The sequence below is a fragment of the Chiloscyllium plagiosum genome, unplaced genomic scaffold (assembly GCF_037043375.1).
Source record: "Chiloscyllium plagiosum isolate Xiang-an unplaced genomic scaffold, Cpla_swu_hap1 HiC_scaffold_13, whole genome shotgun sequence".
NCBI classification, from domain to species: domain Eukaryota; kingdom Metazoa; phylum Chordata; class Chondrichthyes; order Orectolobiformes; family Hemiscylliidae; genus Chiloscyllium; species Chiloscyllium plagiosum.
In genome coordinates, this window is record NW_028270151.1 from 51,503,589 (window position 1) to 51,521,430 (window position 17,842).

General features: G+C 37.4%; 1 protein-coding gene across 13 annotated transcripts in view; it reads right to left on the reverse strand.

Annotated features, from left to right (window-relative positions):
- Positions 1-17,842, reverse strand: part of nlgn1 (neuroligin 1) — a 668,343-nt gene that overhangs the window by 435,362 nt on the left and 215,139 nt on the right. For 9 of the 13 annotated variants that reach the window (XM_087993586.1, XM_043702213.2, XM_087993589.1 and 6 more), the window contains 2 exons: positions 16,767-16,826; positions 13,943-14,092 (listed from right to left, as the gene is read on the reverse strand). In XM_087993586.1, coding sequence (XP_087849712.1) covers positions 13,943-14,092; positions 16,767-16,826 — 210 coding nt within the window. The remainder of the gene's footprint in view (positions 1-13,942; positions 14,093-16,766; positions 16,827-17,842) is intronic. The other 4 variants (XM_043702217.2, XM_087993588.1, XM_087993590.1 and 1 more) reach the window with 1 other exon arrangement.

Genomic DNA, 17,842 nt, shown 5'->3' on the forward strand with positions numbered 1-17,842 from the left:
GACAGCCCTTACCAAGACTGCATTCAATAGAGTGTGGCATCAAAGAATCCTAGCAAAACTGGAATCAATGGGTTTCAGGGAAAGGTCTCTGGTGGTTGGAGTCATACCTGCCACATAGGAAGATGGTCATGATTATTGGAGGCAAGTCATCTCAGCAAGAGTTTCTCAGCAAGAGTTTCTCAGGATAGTGTTCCAGCCCTAACCATCTTTAGCTGCTTTATCAATGACCTTCTTTTCATCATAACATCAGAAGTAGGGAAGTTCTCCAATGATTGCACACACAGCATTCAGCACCATTCACGACTCTTCAGGTATTGAAGCAGTCCATGTTCAAATGCAACAAGATCTAGACAATATCCAATCTTGGGCTGACAAGCAACATTCATGCTACACAAATACCAGGCCATGACCATCATCAATAAGAGACAGAGACAGAGATAATCTAACCACCGTCCTTTGACATTCAAAAGGTGTTAACATCACTGAATTCCCCATTATCAACATCCTGGGGTTATGACTAACCAGAAACTCATGTGGACTCACCACATAAAGACAGTGACGACAAGAGCAGGTCAGAGGCAAGGAATACAGTGACAGTAACTCACCTCCTGACTCCCCAAAGCCTGTCCACCATCTCCAATGCAAGCCAGGAGTGTGAAGGAATACTCCCCACTTGCCTGGATGGATAAAAACACCAACAACGCTCAATGAGCACCATGCAGGACAAAGCTACCCACTTAGTTAGCACTACATCCACAAGCATCCACCTCCTCCAATACGGATGCTCAGTCGCAGATGTGTGTACTATCCGCAAGACCAGCTGCAAAAATGCACTGAAGATCCTCAGACAGTACCTTCCAAACCCATGAGCACTTCCATCCAGAAGGACTAGGGTGGCAGATATATGGGAACACCACCAGCTGCATGTTCCCTTCTAAGCCACTCACCATCCTGACTTGGAAATATGTTGCCATTTCTTCACTGTCACTGGGTTAAAATCCTGGAATTCCCTCCCTATTGGCATTGTGAGTCAACCTACAGCAAGTGGATTGCAGCAGTTCAAGAAGGCAGCTCACTACCACGTTCTGAAGGGCAACTAGGGATGGGAAATAAATGCTGGCTAGCCAATCACATCCCAGAAATGAATTTGTCTCGAGGATTCATGATCCTCACCACAAGGCTTAAATGGAAGACAGTAGTCAATACTGCCTGAGGAACAATCAACGTGAATTCTCCAGAATAAATATCTTGGGATGGCTTGCTATTCAATGAAGGATAGCAACCTGGCTCTCAAAGTGAGAGGGTGAATCACGGGCATTCTAGATTGAAAGAGCTGGATGCCAGGTTTAGTGAGTGAGGGTAAAGGTGTTTCAGGATGTGGGTATTCTTGAAATTTGATAGGTTGTGGTGTAAAAGGGGAGTAGTGCTCTTCCCAGGTACCCTGCCATGGTTGTTCCTGCATCCAATTAGAGAACGAGGGCCTCTAAGCCTATCAAGAACCCTGGCCCATTAATCCCTCAGGTGCCATAAGGAATTCACTCTAGACAGCTAATCTGTCCCCAGCACCTTCAGGAATCTGAAAGCCAGCTACAAAATATCAGTTGGCTTCAGTTGGCATATTTTAGTAGGTCTTTAATTGGAAGAACTGTTTATTTTTGGCTGCCTGACAGTTGGTTGTTCTCCCTCTGTAAGCAAACAGATCTTCTGCAGGCTGACACCATAAAAGGGCTTTCCAGGAATCCTTGAACCACTTAGATATGCTGTCGTGATGCCAGTTACACGTGCTGTTCCAGTGTACAAGAACTATCCTGAAGTTTCCTGTGGCGAATGATGTGCACTCCGAGACTAAGCTGTGCTGTCATGTCTGAGAATATTCCAGCTACTACACTGAATTTCCTGTGCTGATGTTACTTTTATACAAAAAAGGGTTAACTAAAATAGAATAAGTAGAGCACGAGTAAGCCATTCACCCCTCTAGGCCTGTTCCAACATTCCAGACTGCAGATGATCAGCTGCTTCAATGACATTTTCCATGTTATCACAAAATCTTTCAGTCAATAGTATCAAGAAATAAAGTGATCACAGGTTTAAACACAGTCAATGATGAAGATTCCACTGTGGAAGAGAATTTTAAGATGCACAACCCGCTGAGTCAAGAAATTTCTCCTCAAATCAGTCCTGATCAGTTTGCCCCTTATTCTGTGACTAAGCCCCCAGTTCTATCCAGAGGAAACATTTCTGCGTCCACTCCTTTTATCCCTTTCAGAATTTTGTGTGTTTCAACAAGATCATCTCTCATTCTCTAAACTCTAGCGATTAGATGCCTAGACTCTGCAAACTCTCCACATGCAAGGGTCCTAATATTCCAGGAATAAGTCTGGTGAGCCTCCACTGTACTACCCAAGTATATTTTCTTTAGATGGGGATACAAAATGTACACACCTATCCATATAGAGTCTTGTCTAGGTCCTAAGTATCGTCAACTTCTTCACTCCTGTACTCAAAATCTCTCGATAAAAAGGCAACATACCATTTGTCTTCCTAAATGCTTGCTACACCTACATGTTCATTTTCAGTGACTTTTGTACAATGACAGCAGACATTGTTGGGCATCAACACTTCCCAATCTCTTCTACCAAAGTGAATAATCTCACATTTATTAAAACAATATTCTATGTTCCTGCACATTTACTCAGATTGTTCACCTTCAAGACCCTGTATCATCCTCACAACACATATATGTAGCAAGCCCAGTAGGACAGGGTACAATTCTGGATTTAGTTTTAGGAAATGAAAGTAGGAAATGCAAGAAGTGGCAGCGGGAAAATATTTGGCAGTAGTGATCTTAATTCAGTTTTTGCATACTAATGAAAAAGATTGAACAGATGTGTAGAGTTCTGAATTGAGGTCAGGCTGAATTTACTAAGCTGAGGTAGGATTCAGGAAAAGTGAACTTGAAACAGCTACTTGAAGGTAAATCAGCCAGAGCAATTGGAGACAAAAAAAAATCTGCAGATGCTGGAATCCAAGGTAGACAAGCAGGAGGTTAGAAGAGCACAGCAAACCAGACAGCATCAGGAGGTGGAAATGTCAATGTTTTGGGTGTAACCCTTCTTCAGGATTGGGGGTGGGGTACAGGAGGCTGCAGATAAAGAGAGATGGGGGGGCAGGGGGTAAGAGAGGCAGAGAGTGGTGAGGTAGTGATAGGTAAACACAGGTAGAGGGTACAGCCTGATTGGTCAGTGGGAGAAATGAATCCTGTTGGTAGCTGGAAGGAACGATCAGTCAGGGGAATGAAAGGCAGGACGAGGTGCTGGAAAGGTAGTCGGGGATGGGAAGGCAGATTATTAGAAACTGGAGAACTCAAATTTTGACTCCTCCAGCCTGAAGGGTGACCAGGCAGAAGTTGAGGTGTTGTTTCTCCAATTTGCATTAGGTATTTAAATGTACAAGTAATGGGATATTTGGAAAATCAAAACATAATCCATTTCAATCTGCATGATTTTATGAGAGGTAAATTACATTTGACTAATTTGCTAGAATTCTTCAAGATATAACAAAAAGTAGATAATGGAGGTGCTATTAATGAAGTATATTTGGACTTCCATAAGGCATCCAATAAGATGCCACATAAGAGGTTAATACCGCATGGGGTTAAGAGTAATATATCAGCTTGGATAGAGGATGGGTTAACCAACAGAAAGCATGGAGTCAGGATATACAGAGGAACCTCGATTACCTGAAGAACATGGTGGAAGTATTTTGTTCAGTTAAATCGAATTCCCGGATAATCAAATGCCGGATAATCATTTCGTCAAGCATCGGAACCTTGCAAACTTGCTGGATAATCAAATTCTGATGAATCATGGTTCCTCCGAATAGGTCTTTTTCTGGATGACAAGCTTAACTAATGGAGTGGCACTAGGTTCAGTTCTTCAGCCCAACCATTTATAATCTATATTCATGACTAAGATGCAGAGGTAGAATGCACTATAGCCAGATAACAAAAATAGGTGGAAAAGAAAAGAAAATTGCAATGACAAAATAAGAAAGTTACAATTGGAGATGGATAGGTTAGGTGAATGGGCTAAAATTTGACAAATTGAGTTTATAAAATTTGATAGATAAGTGAGAAGTCATCTATTTTGGTTGGAAGAATAAAAAAATGCAGTGTGTTATCCAAATGGAGAGAAACATCAAGGTGCTTCCATGCATAGGGATTGGAGTGTGCTCGTGCAAGAGTGTAGCAAGTTAGTATGCAGGTACAACAGGTAATAAGAGAAGGGAAATATTTTTTTAAAATGAAATTGAACTTAAAAGCAGTTAAGTTGTTAACAAATTAATCATTAAATAGACTGTCTTCCCTTAAAAAAAAATCTCTGCTGACTATTCTTGATTACTCCTTGCCTCTGTCAGTTTATCCTATCACTCTGAATTGATTCCAGTAATTTGTCATCTCTTGACGTTAGACAGATGATCCTGTATAATTATTGGTCTGTCCCTCACTCCCTTTTTAAACAAAGCTCAATCTTTAGCAGTTCTCCAGTCCTCTGGCACCCGCATCTTTTTCCAGTAAGGATCGGAGAAAGAAATCATCAAATTTTCCACTATTTCTTCCCTGATTTCTTTTATCATCCTGAGGTACATTTTCATCTGACCTCAGTGATTTATCCATGTTTAATTATGCTAATCTCATTAATATTTCTTCTTGCTGATTTTTATTAAATTGCTGTAATTGTATATGCCATTGGTGACATGGCATCTGGAGTACTGCATACAGTTTTGCTTGTTACTTGAGAAAGGATGTAATTGCATTGGAAGTAATTCAGAGAAGTTTTTCTAGATTAATTTAAGAGATGTGAGACCTGCCTTATGAGGAGAGTTCTAACAGTTTAGGCTGACGCTCACTAGCATTTAGAAAGATGAGAGGAGATTTCATTGAGGCCGCTAAATTTTATGTTATATTCAAGGGACAGTTTCAAGTTGTTCAAATTAAAAATATTCCAATAAACAAAAAAGGATAGGACAACCAAATCTCAGCCCTTTGGATGTCAAGGATCTTTCAAAGTAAGAAAAGCTTTGTACAATGCCAAGACCTTAGAAGTATAGAAAGCAGAGATGAGTTTGGAAGTTCCTGGGGTGGAATCAGAAAGGAAGTTAAGAAAGCAAAGAGAAGGCACGAAAACATATTGGCAAGCAAAATCAAGACAAGCCCAAAGATGTTTCATCAATAAATTAAAAGTAAAAGGATAACTAAGAAAAAAGGCATCACAAAAGAGCAAAAAGATAACCTATGAACAGAGGTGGAAGATGTCAGTGCATTGAGCAAAGGAGTTGGAAAGTCATGTCATGGCCGTCTAGGACATTGGTTAGGCCACATTTTGAAAACTGCATTCAGTTGTAGTCTCCCTGCTATAGGAATGATATTGTGAAATTTGAAAGGGTTTAGAAACAATTTTCAAGGTTGTTGCCAGGGTTGGATGACTTGAGCTATCGGGAAAGGCTGAATAGGCTGGGCTATTTTCCCTGAAGTGTCGCAGATGGAGGGATGACTTGGTAGAAGTCTATAAAATCATTAAGGGCATGGTTAGGATAAATAGACATGGTCTTTTTCCTAGTGTTGGGGATTCCAAAACTAGAGGGCTTAGGTTTAATATGAAAAGGTTTAAAAGGGATCTGCTATTGTTCATGCAGAGGGTGGTGCATGTACAGAATGAGCTGCCAAAGAAAGTGGTGGAGGCTGTTACAAATACAACATTTAGAAGGCATCTGAATGGGCATACAAATAGGAAAAGTTTCAAGGGATATTGGGTCAAATGCTGGCAAGTGGACCTAGATTAGTTGAAGATGTCTGGTTGGCATGGACAAGTTGGACAGAGGGTCTGTACAGCTCTATGACTGTATGACTCTACGTTGGTACGATTCTTAAGAACTACTTGAATTGTCTTCAAAGAACGGATTGTCCACAGATCTCTGAAGGTAACAGGACAGATCAAGAAGGTGTTTAAGGTGGCATATGAAATCCTTACGATTATAGCTAAAGAACAAAGTAGAAAAGCAGGGAGATCATGATGGAACTATATAAATCATTAAGCAAGCACAATTTGCCTCGTATGTGCAAATATTGTCACCTCATCACAGTAAGCATGTAATTGCACTTGAGAGAATACAGAGAAGACTAATTAGAATGTCACCAGAACTGGAAATTGCAGCAGTGATAAAAAGGTTGGAAATGCTGAAGTTGCTATCCTTGGTACTCATGGTGAACAGAATAATTGTTTGAAATAGCAAAAGTCGAGAGGGGCCTGGGTAGAGGAAATGGATAGTTCCTATCTATCTTACCAAAGAGGTTATTGACCAGGGACAAAGGTTTAACCTGATTTTAAATCAATCATGGGATTGGTTCTTTGCTGGCTAGGCAAGCATTAATTGCCCATCCCTAGTTCCCATTTAGAAGCTATTGTTGAGTTCCATTTTAAAACCATCGCAATCCATTTGGTATAGGTATACTCAAAGTGCTGTTCGGGATAGAACTCCTGGATTTTGACTCAGTGACACTGAAGGAACGACGACCTTTTTACAAGTGTCATTTTAAACCCTTGAGCCAGACTTACTGATCTTTCTGGTAAGGTTAATAGACCTTTGCTAATCTCTCTAGCCAGGCCCCTCAATTTTGCCCATCTCAATTAAACTTCCTCTTGACATTCTCTGCCAAGAAGAGCAATTACAAAATATCTAATCTTTTCTCATAGCTGCATTTTCAAATTGTAAATCTTCTCTGTCCACTGTCCAGTTCAATTATGTCCATTCTGTAAGTGCACAGAGCAATCGTTGTGGCCCAACTAATGATTTACACAGCTGCATCATAACCTTCCTGCTCTTACACTTTATACCTCAGCTCAAAGAAATGGATTTCATAAGCCTGGAAGAAAGATCATAAAGGAGATGAGGAAACATGTTTTTATCCAGAAGCTGGTAGGCATGTGGAACTCTGTCTAGAACAGTAACAGAAGCAGGAACCCTCAATTTTTTTTTTTTACAAAAAAGATGCCTAGACATGTTTCTCAAGTCTGCAACCTGCATGGTTATGGACCAAATGCTGGCAAGTAGAAGGAGGCTGGATGGCTTGGCTAGTGGCTTCTTTCTGGGCCATAAAATTTCTATGCTTCTAGTGAAGATGTCTTTGCAAGGTTACTGGACTTAGTAAGCACCTGTTATAGAAGGAGTATAAAATTAGTGTGAAACAAAAAATGGACTGTAAATGGTCCTATAAGTTTGTAAGAAGGAAGCCATTTGCAAAAATGCATATAAGTGCATTAGAAGCAAATTCAGAGAATTTGAATTGGGTGTCAGTCTTCATGGAGGAAAACATTTTAAAAATCTACAAAAACTAATGGAGATCTAAGACTAGTATAAACAAAGGAACTTCAAGATATGAGTATTGGTTAAGAAAATACAAAAGAAATTTATGGGTCTTAAAGTAAATAAATCTCCCGGACCTCATGATCTATGTCAGAGTGTTGAAATGATTGATTATATGGATAGTAGATACATTGGTGGTCATTTTAAAAATCTATAAAGAGTCTGGAATGCATCCTGCAGATTGGACGGTGATAAATGGAACGACGCTATTGAGGAAGGAGGGCGACAAAAAATAGGGATCTGCAGAACCCATTGGTCATGGGAAAAATCCTAGAAACTAAATAATGTGATAACAAGACATCTAGAGAAAAATGGCAGAAATGGTAAAAAGGAAATTGTGTTTTAACAAACCTGCTGGAGTTTTATTAAGGATTGAATCACCAGAGCAGAAAAGGGAGCTTTTCAGGGGGTGCATTCCCACTGTGATGGGAAGAATGTGCTAGGATGAGACCCATCACTCCAAGAGTCACACCATTCATGAGAATGTTTTGATTCCATCACCAAAATGGCCATTTGTTGCCCTTTGTACTGCTAGCCAGAATAAAGATACTTTCACTAGGTTTCTTTAATGAACTTAAAAAATAATTATAAAACCAAAAATGAAGTTGCAAAATTGAGTACAGTCAAAGATATATCATCTGGAATTAGCACTACATCCTCTTTTTAATGACAACACAAGCATACATACACAACACAAAAGGCAACAAAGACATTGCAGAGACACTATGTTCTAAAGGGCAAAATAAAAACTTCAACTTTATTTACTGAAAACAAAGGGTAGAATGTCAGATTCTCACAATCCATCAGGTTTCTTGTTTGTGAAACTGAATTGCTGGCAGCTGTATACAGATATATGATCTTCCAAGCAAGCTTCACTTTGGCTAGAAATTGAGCTGGATCCAAGTGGTTGGAGAATGATCATAGTTCAACTTCTCAAGCTTTACAAGGTTACTAAATACTGAGATATGGGAACTTTGTCAGATTTCTAATCACTTCAACCAAGAAAAAGAGAGCAAGTGAGAATTTCAACTTTAGAGCAAGGTTTGGAAGGTCTTCTTTCTTCTGACTCCCTGGATTTTGAACTACAAACAATGATTGGATAGGGTTCCAAGGTATTCAACACAGACTCCACAGTCTCTTTCAAATCTAGTTTTCCAGCAATTAAGGACAGTAAAGCCCAACTCATAATTCCCTCAAAGTTTTGCTTGGCTATTTTTCCAAAGTCATTTGACATATTATAATTAGCAGGTGGAATACAACCCACATTAAACTTGACCCCATTTCTTAGTAAAGGCCCTGTTCAATCCAGAAAGTATCCAAACAGTTCAATATCTTCCAGATGTACATATTATCCATACAGGTAAATATGTAGCCCCAATTGCTTTCAGAAAGGTCCCACACGAGAGGTTAGTGAATAAAATTAGGGTGCATTGGATTGGGGGGGAACATATGGACATATGGTTAATGGACAGAAAAACAGACTGCATGAATAATTGGGTCATTCTCAGGTTGGCAGGCTGTGACAAGTGGGGTGCCTCAACGATTGGTGCATGGGTCCCAGCTCTTCACAACCTCTATCAATGATTTGGATACAAGGATGAAATATAATATTTCCAAATTTGCAACCAATACAAAACTAGGAAGGTCAGGTGCAAAGATGCTTTGAGGGATTTCAAATAAACTAAGTGAATGACCAAAAATTTGGTAGATGGAAAAGAATGTTGAAAGATGGGAAGATAACCACTTTTAGAAGTAAAACAGAAACACGGCATCTTTCTTAAAATGGTAAAGTATTTGAAAGTGGTAATGGCAAAGGGACCTAAAGCCCTCATTCAGAAGTAACTGAAATATAAAACACAAGGACAGCAAGTGATTAAGGTGGCAAATGGTAGGCTGGCCTTTATTATAAGAGCATTTGAGTAATGGAGTAAAGATGCCTTATTACAATTACATAGAATCTTTGTGAGGCCACATGCGCAATATTGTGTACAGTTCTGGTCTCCTTGCCCATGAAAAGATATATATGCCATTGAGGACAAGTGACAAAATTAATTCTGGGATGAAAGAATTATCCTGGGAAAAATATTAACCATATTTGAGTTTTATTCTCTACAGTTTAGATGAATGAGAGATGATCTCAAACAAAATTCTTACAGGGATGTACAGGGTAAGTAGGAGTTGGATGTTCATGATTGAGGGGCCTCGAAGCAGAACGGACAGTCTTAGCAAAATGAGGCAAGCCATTTAAGACTCTGAAAAGAGGAATTTCTTACTGAAAGCATTGCAAACTCCTTGAAATCCATGAACCCAGAGATCTATAGAAGCATTGTCGTTGAGTATGTTCAAGAAAGAGATTGCTAAATTTCTACACATTGAAAAAAATATGAATGAGTTTGTGCAAAATAAGTTCAAATTGACAACCCTAATTTCATTGAATAGTGCAGCAGTCTCAAAAGGCTGAAGGGCCTCCTCCTCCTATTTTTTAATGTGCTATGTCTCTGTATCTGATACTTGCTTGTCAGTCTGGTTTTATTCATATTGGTTTGCTAGGCTATTTGGGAGAGTAACTAGGTGTTAATCACATTACTGCTTATGTTGTGTTGCAAAGGACAGACTGGGTGTTATGCAGCCTGTTTGAAAGAAAGACATAAAATGGCTGACAAGGGATATGTCAAATTAAACAACTGGCTCCAGCATTAAGACACAAAATGGTCAGCAAGGGATATATAGAATTAAACAGCCTGCTCCAGCATTTAAGTGAAACATAATGGTACTTTTGAATAGGGCTACTCCAAGGTGAATGGGAGGCCCGACAAGCAATCAGCTGAGACAGTTTGATAAAAGGATGCCTAAGGATAGACAAGTGATTGATTCCATTCTCATTAATGAAACAATATTGTCCAATTGGGGGAAATAGCACCCATTAGAACAAGGAGTGTAAATCTCAGTCCATGAACAAGTCAGCTTAACTCGTTAAGCAGCTATGAAAACAATAGGTAAGGTTATTTTGTCATAATTAGTCATTTCTTTGAAGTTATTAACAGTATTAAGAAATAGGTTCAAGTTAAAGATTCTTCAGATAATCAGAAATAGATTTCAACATAAGGATAGATACACATATAACCAAAGTATCATAGAAACATTAGGAGAAAGAGATTTAAACCTAGATGTGAAAGTTAATTAATCTCAAGAAACACTTTCTTTATCTCTAAAACGATGCCCAACATGTCCTGAACAAAATATATTGTTCCCAATTTATTAGTTTTAAAAAAAGCTAACATAGAAGTAGCTGTATAACTTTACTCTTCGTAACAAACTTTATAACAGAAATTAATATTACAAATCTTATATCAATTTGTTAAAACCAACTCTCTTGTAATTGAGACAGTGGAAAATAATGAAGAGTAACAGAATTTGACAGAGATAGCACATGAAATACAACAAATAACAGAATTTAAGCAATCCTTAGAGATATGCAAGTCTGAGACAGACCCAAAGGAGTATAAGCAGTAACTTTGGAATGCAAATTACGAGGATGCATAGAAATATCTGAAGGCCTGGAGCTTACAATGTCTGTTAAACACCATGAGATCATGGGAATCTGGGGCTGTTCACTAGAATGCCTATCATTAATGATGATGTTTCACAGGATTGGATGTATGGAATAAAGGGAAAGGACAGTGACCACACTGTATGTAATTATTATAACAATGTATAAAAATGCTGTATTTCACAATAAAAATCAGAATGTGTCATTGACCTCTCTTCCAATCTGAGCTGCAGATTAAGAGAACAACTGTGTTCTCATGTCAAAGCCAAATTCAGGGAAGATTCTTTGGCCCTCTCCCTACACTAACCGGGGTGGGGAGGGAAGTGGGAGGGGGAGGGGGAGGGGGAGGGGGAGGGGGAAGAGGGGAGGAAGAGTGGGGGGGGGGGAAGAGTGGGGGGGTGGGGGGATGGGGGGATGGGGGGGAAGAGTGGGGGGGATGGGGGGGGAAGAGTGGGGGGGATGGGGGGGAAGAGTGGGGGGGGGGGAAAGAGTGGGGGGGGGGGGGGGGAGAATTGAAGCCAATTCCACATTATTTTGTTGGATTTAAACCTGTGCTTAGGCCACAAGTTCAAGACTGGATTATTAATCTAGCAATATAATACTATGCTAGCGTGTCTTGTTTAAAATCAATGGGAAGTATTAAATGGTCAGTAGACTCAAGTACAACGTCAGTTAATAAGATGTTATCAAAAGGTACTCGAGTGAAATCAATGGAGCGTAAAATTGGGTGGAATGTAAAGTAGGGGTTGAACCTGAATTTACCACATGCCTTCTAGGCAGCTAAGGTTACAATTACGCCTATGAATTTTATTTAGAACATAAATTTAACATTCTTGTTGTATACAATGTAAATGAAACATCTGCTTCTATTAAGCGCAAAATAGTTTGAATAACTCCCTTTCCAATATTTGTAATAATCAATTAGTGCTGCCCAAACAAGATATTTTTATTAATTCACATGAGACTGTGAGAATGAGACTGAAGTTGTGCTCAAAATGGCCATGAAAGACTGTCACCCAAGGCCACGATCAGGAGACTCAAAGCGTTAGCAGATCCAAGCCAGATTTACATTTTTCCGGTGATCCGATATTTCCATTTAGAGTAGCAGAAGGGTGAGGGAAGACAGGAGAAAAAGTTTTGGAGAAGAAAACAGTGCAAGTTCTGAGGTAGTATAAACCAACTGCCTAGATGCAGCATGACAAATGAGCATTCAGCAGAGTCACAGAAAATTTTGTAAAACTGAGCAGAATACATAACTTTCTGCACAAATTCTACTGAACTGTAAGGACCAGTCATTAAGCTATTCAATGTCTGAGAGCACTAAACATTCTTCTCCACCATCCCTGGTTCTCCAATCATGTTTGGAATGAATGTTTTTGCAGCTTATGATAATGGCGTCAATATAGTAACAGCTCTTGCGAGGTGTCAACAAAGAAGTTTTCTGAAATTGTAGTTAATGCTTTTCTCTAAACTACACCAGATAACATGTCGATCAAAGCTGTGAGCAGAACATATTTTTTAAAACTCAGAGTTTTAGCCTGTGTTTTTTGTTACATTTAAAAGACTGAGAATTTAAAATCTTCAGATCATGAAACTTAAATAGGCCTCATCTACTCCATTAATTTTCAACTCCTGCTTTGTGGGTTATTCCGATTTGAACAGTGAAGATGGGGTCATTTTGAATTTGGAACTAATTTCAAATTGCCATGCTTAGTCTAACTTTCCTGCTTGAATGAATCACAGTCTGCCAACTCCTTTCCGCATGCAAAACTGCAATATATCAGAAGTTGAGCAGGACCACCATCTTCAGGCAAGTTCCGTCAGATTTATTAAATGTCTCCAGTTGAGCCAGCATTATGAAATTCAGATGCTCAATATTTTGGAATCCATTACATTTTTTGAGCTGCCGATGGAACAACATGAAGTTATGGACCATGTAATTTTTTTTCCCACAATCTGGTGTACTCTTGATTGAAATACTTATTTGATTGCCTAACATTTTCTAAAAATATTACATTACACTGTTGCCACAGATTATGCAGTGTGAAGCTAAAGGTGTAAAACAGTTTCTTTGACTTTATTGTTTCTAAGTCAAAGACTTACAATGTTCATTTGTTGTGACGAAAATCCAAAACTTCAACTGTCCTCACCCTTTTCCTGCTGCTCTGATTCATTCTTCTGATGTTTTTTTACATCGCAAGTTTTAGTTCAAAATGGTACAAATATGCTAGAATTGTCAGATGACAAAATGAAGCACAAAACTGTACATTACATATGTAAGATAACATTACACACCAAGCATTTGTTGGTTGATTTCATTGCACAAAGGTAAGCAAAGGTTTATAGAGTACTCATTATTTAATAGATAAATCATGTGACTAAAAATGATTTGATTTCGACCAAAAGTATTTGTTTAAAGCTCCAGAACAAATACTACATTTATAATAAACATTGATTCAAAGCTTAATTGTTGACTATGTTAGGCTAGAAATAACAACAGCGCAAGTAATGAACATTTCGCATACAAAGCAGCATATCCGAACATCAAGTTCTGAACAATTGTCCCTTTGCACTGCTGAGTCACCAATTTAATGTCACTCAGAATTTGACGATCAATAAGACAATAATAGCAATCTAGAACCGAAGTATTAACTCAACTTACATCTGTCTGGAACCAACTATTTCACTTTAGAGGACGATTGGGAATGAAGCCAGATTTTTAACAAATTTTTGAGGGCATTACACTGCTCAATATCTATGGCTATCACTTCATCCTCGTGAATCATTAATAACACTATAGTGACACTGCAGCTGATCTTAATAAAAATCCAAAAATCTTACCACATCTCACATTTCATCCTTTCAGCAGCATACTTCAGATATATTGTAAGCACAGAAATGCTCCACAGAAGATGCAAATACTATTCACCAAAGAATTTGACCTGAATCACCAAGGAAGCACAGTCTTACCTAAAACACCAAGCCGGTAGTTGACAGTAATGACTATGACATTGCCATAACTTGCAAGTACACTTCCATCAAGTATATTTCCAGTGCCCTCCATGTATGATCCACCATGGATGAAGACCATAACAGGTTTAGGTCCACTATCTCGAATATCTGAAAAATGACACATAATTCAAAAGGTTTGGAACCAGAAAGACGGATCGTGTAAGAAAATTGCTCATTTTGTAATAATGAGAAGTTTGCTTAAAGGAGACAGGAAGTCAAAGCATTTTGACTTGGACTCATCAAGGCAGTGATACAAGAAACAGACTTGAGAAAATGGACACCAATTTATACAGCATGAGAAGACGGTGCTGATTAGCTGGGCCATTGTTGTCAAGGAGATGCAACAACAACAGTTAGCTGTCAATCTTAGCTCTCAAGCTAGGCACATAGACTCTGACAGGTCAGGACATTGCTACTGGAATGCTGCATGTCTCCTTTTAGCAATGTTAAAGTTCTATACACTAAGCAATTATTAATTTAAAAGCTGTGTGGTATCTAACCTTTTTTTAAAACGTGCAGTATGTTTCTCAAGCAAATGTTTATGGATAATTTTATTAATAATCCGTCAAAGCACTTTTTTCTAATGTTGCATTATGATTGATTTTAGGAGCTAGTGACACTCAATTTAAAATGTTATTAATGAACAAGCAGTGCTTTACTAAAAGTAATTAGCATATACATTGCAATATTTGGAATTGTGTCGGATTTGACAACAGAAATAAGTCCTAAAGTTAATGTGATCATATGTATAAGCAATGAGGTACAATCCTTATTCCAAATAGAATATATGGAAATGATAATGATGGCACGGTAGCAGAACAAACTACTCCAATCTACACAAATACAGATGATGGCTTCTTTAAACTAATTTCCCTACAATTACTTCATAAGTTAACTAAAACAGTATTGATCACTAAATTGCATTCTACTTAACTTAAGAGTGCTAAGATCCTTCTAATTAACAGTCAGGTGACTTTATAGATAGATTAAAATACAAATCAAACAAGTGTGTTTATTACTTTTAAAGAGATAATGCTCCACCCAAATTAAAGTAGACCCAAACTTACGAAAATATTTAAAAGATGCCACACATATGACTGATTACACAGCACAGAAGTACATTGATTACAATGATGCAATATGGTAAATAGTTTCTTTCAGTTAATTCATCAAATTTCTTAAGATTAGTTATGCTTAGAAAGACACCTGCTGTTCTCCTGATGATGGATGACAGAAGCATGTTTCTGCTGTGAAACATTATTATTATATAATATTGTACTGGAAATGGTGCATTTTCATTAAAGTATACTGCAAGATCACAGCAGCAGTATGGGTGACAATATAAAGAAAGAAAATTTGAAAATATAAACAACAGATTCCACTTATGTAGGAGAAATGAAAAGGAAGCAAGCAAACAGTGAACACTGGAGGAAAATGTATGAAAAGTCGAGACAGTTGAGTCGGATATCAAGAGCTCATTGAAATAAAAGGTTTGAGGAGAGATTTAAACATAGTGAAAGGTTGCAAGGAAAAGGAAACTAGCCTGAGAGTTCTTAAGCAGAAGTGTAACAGCTCGATGCATTGCCACCAATGGTGCAGTGGATCTCAGTGATATAAGGCAGGCTGAACAATTGCCAAATTAGGTGGAAGCATGCAATACAGGAATATGAATCCATCTGTAAAAATTCTGAAATAAGCTCACAGATGCACAAGTTGGACATAGAGACTTTGGGAGTGGTGGTAATATGAAGTTTTCCTGAGAGTGCAGGCTGACACATTGAAACCTGCATTGTTGAGGCACAAAAGCCTCCTGGCAGAGCATTAGAAACGTCAATCTTTACTGTGCTAAAGTAATCATTTAAAGTTTTGGTCGTAGCTTAATGAGTCAGAGAGGCAACTGGAGAAAGTAGCAAGCTACTTTGGACTATTTGAGGACATAGAAAGGTGGAGTTGTCGAACATCAAAATTTGATAAAAACCTGTACAACCATATAATCTACATTCTGTTCCTGATCTTAATATGCTTGTATCATATATGGGTGCAGCATTGCTGCGAGAAGCCAATAGGCAACGTACAATCAAATTGGAATTTACATATCTGAAAGCTATTATAAAGAAAGCCAACGGTTATTATATGATACAAAATACGTACATCTTAATGCTATATCTAACTATACATAATGGTGGTCCTTTTCCACATGTCCAGCACTCTAATCTCTCCAACAAATATAGGAGAGATTTAAAAAGATCTTTGCTTGAGAAGCACTTAGATTTGAAATAATTAACCCTATGTGAAGAATAAAATAGTACAGATCTATAAATTGATAACATTTATAGGTGGCTGTGACATAACTCAAGAAGAAACCATATGCACCTGATCGGTTAGTCTAGTATCTACAAAAATTAATATGAAGGCATGCATTAATGCTAGCAGAAATATAATACTACTTTAATATGCTAAATGATATGATTTCTGAGCTGATACCACGTAAGGACCTAACACTTACATCAACATAAATGAGTGTTTAAAAAGAATTGTTCAAATAGTGATTCGTGGAGGCTTTTTTTCTAAATTGCTATACTCAAGTAATGTGGAAGAATAATTTTAAAGCATTTAAGTAAAAAAATGATAAAATGTCAATAACAAGCAATAAGACAAAAAGTTTGAAAACTAAGTGCTAAAAATCTGCACTTCAAAAATGCATTAAAAATGTATTTTCAGAGGGACGAAAAATTTAGACAGTCATTGTCATGCATATTGGTTTGGCGTCAAAAAAAAATACCTTCATCTTCTGCGCCATCATTATCACCTAAATCATCAGCCTGTTTCTTTGCAAGGGGACCTAGGATTAAAAATGAAGAAAATGGAGGAAAAACGAGAATTCAAGAACATACAAGACTTCAGAAGATCTAGAAAATATTGTTTTAAAACATTTCTTGAAAAATTGAAATGTAAAACGCATTTGTTTAAAAAATAAAGTATCTGAAAATATATAAAAAGATAAAAAATTAAAACACTTCACATATTTAAGAAGTTGAGTTACATTATAAGTTTTTCAACCATTATGTATAGAAAATATTATGCACCAAATACAAAAAGTCATATTATATCAGTATACCCACCATTTCAAGAAAAAAAATTTCAAATCCTTTCTTAATAATTAACCTGTTCGACCCATTACACAGGTCGCAATATCAAAAGTCTCAAGTTTCTTTACATCAATTAACTATTTTCTCATTCTGAAAGTAATATATATAGCTCTCAAATAACTTTTAAATGCAGTTCACAAAATGCAGAAGAGAAACCTTTTCACCAGAGATTTTTCCAGAAATAAAAATATGGAATGCAATGCAAAGAAGGGTTTTTGAAGCCATCACCTTGTGATGTTTACTAGCCAAAAGCAAAAAACATCCAAATTAATTTGGGTAGGAATCTTTCTCAAAGTTATTATCTACATTTAACCTTTCCTAAATATGTTTCCTCTGCATTGTAGTGCATCATTAACTTAGAATATAATAATTTTGATTGAAATTAAAGTGAAATGATTTGAACATGTTATCGACTATAAAATCAAAAGAATTCAATATATTAATATCAAGTCTATATTAAATGTCAACCAAAATTCTTAAAATTAATTATATACCTTTTGAAGGTATATGTAGTAATAACATTTAAATTAGATAACATAAAGTCACAAATTACATAATGTATGAGTCAAGGATCACAACGACAACAGACATTGAATAAGCAGTATATATGTAGATCATAGATTTGTACCTGAATGTAAACTTTTTTTTATTTAATTTCATCTCTTTACTTTAATAATTATTTTTAGATATTGTCCATTAGCAGAAAGTT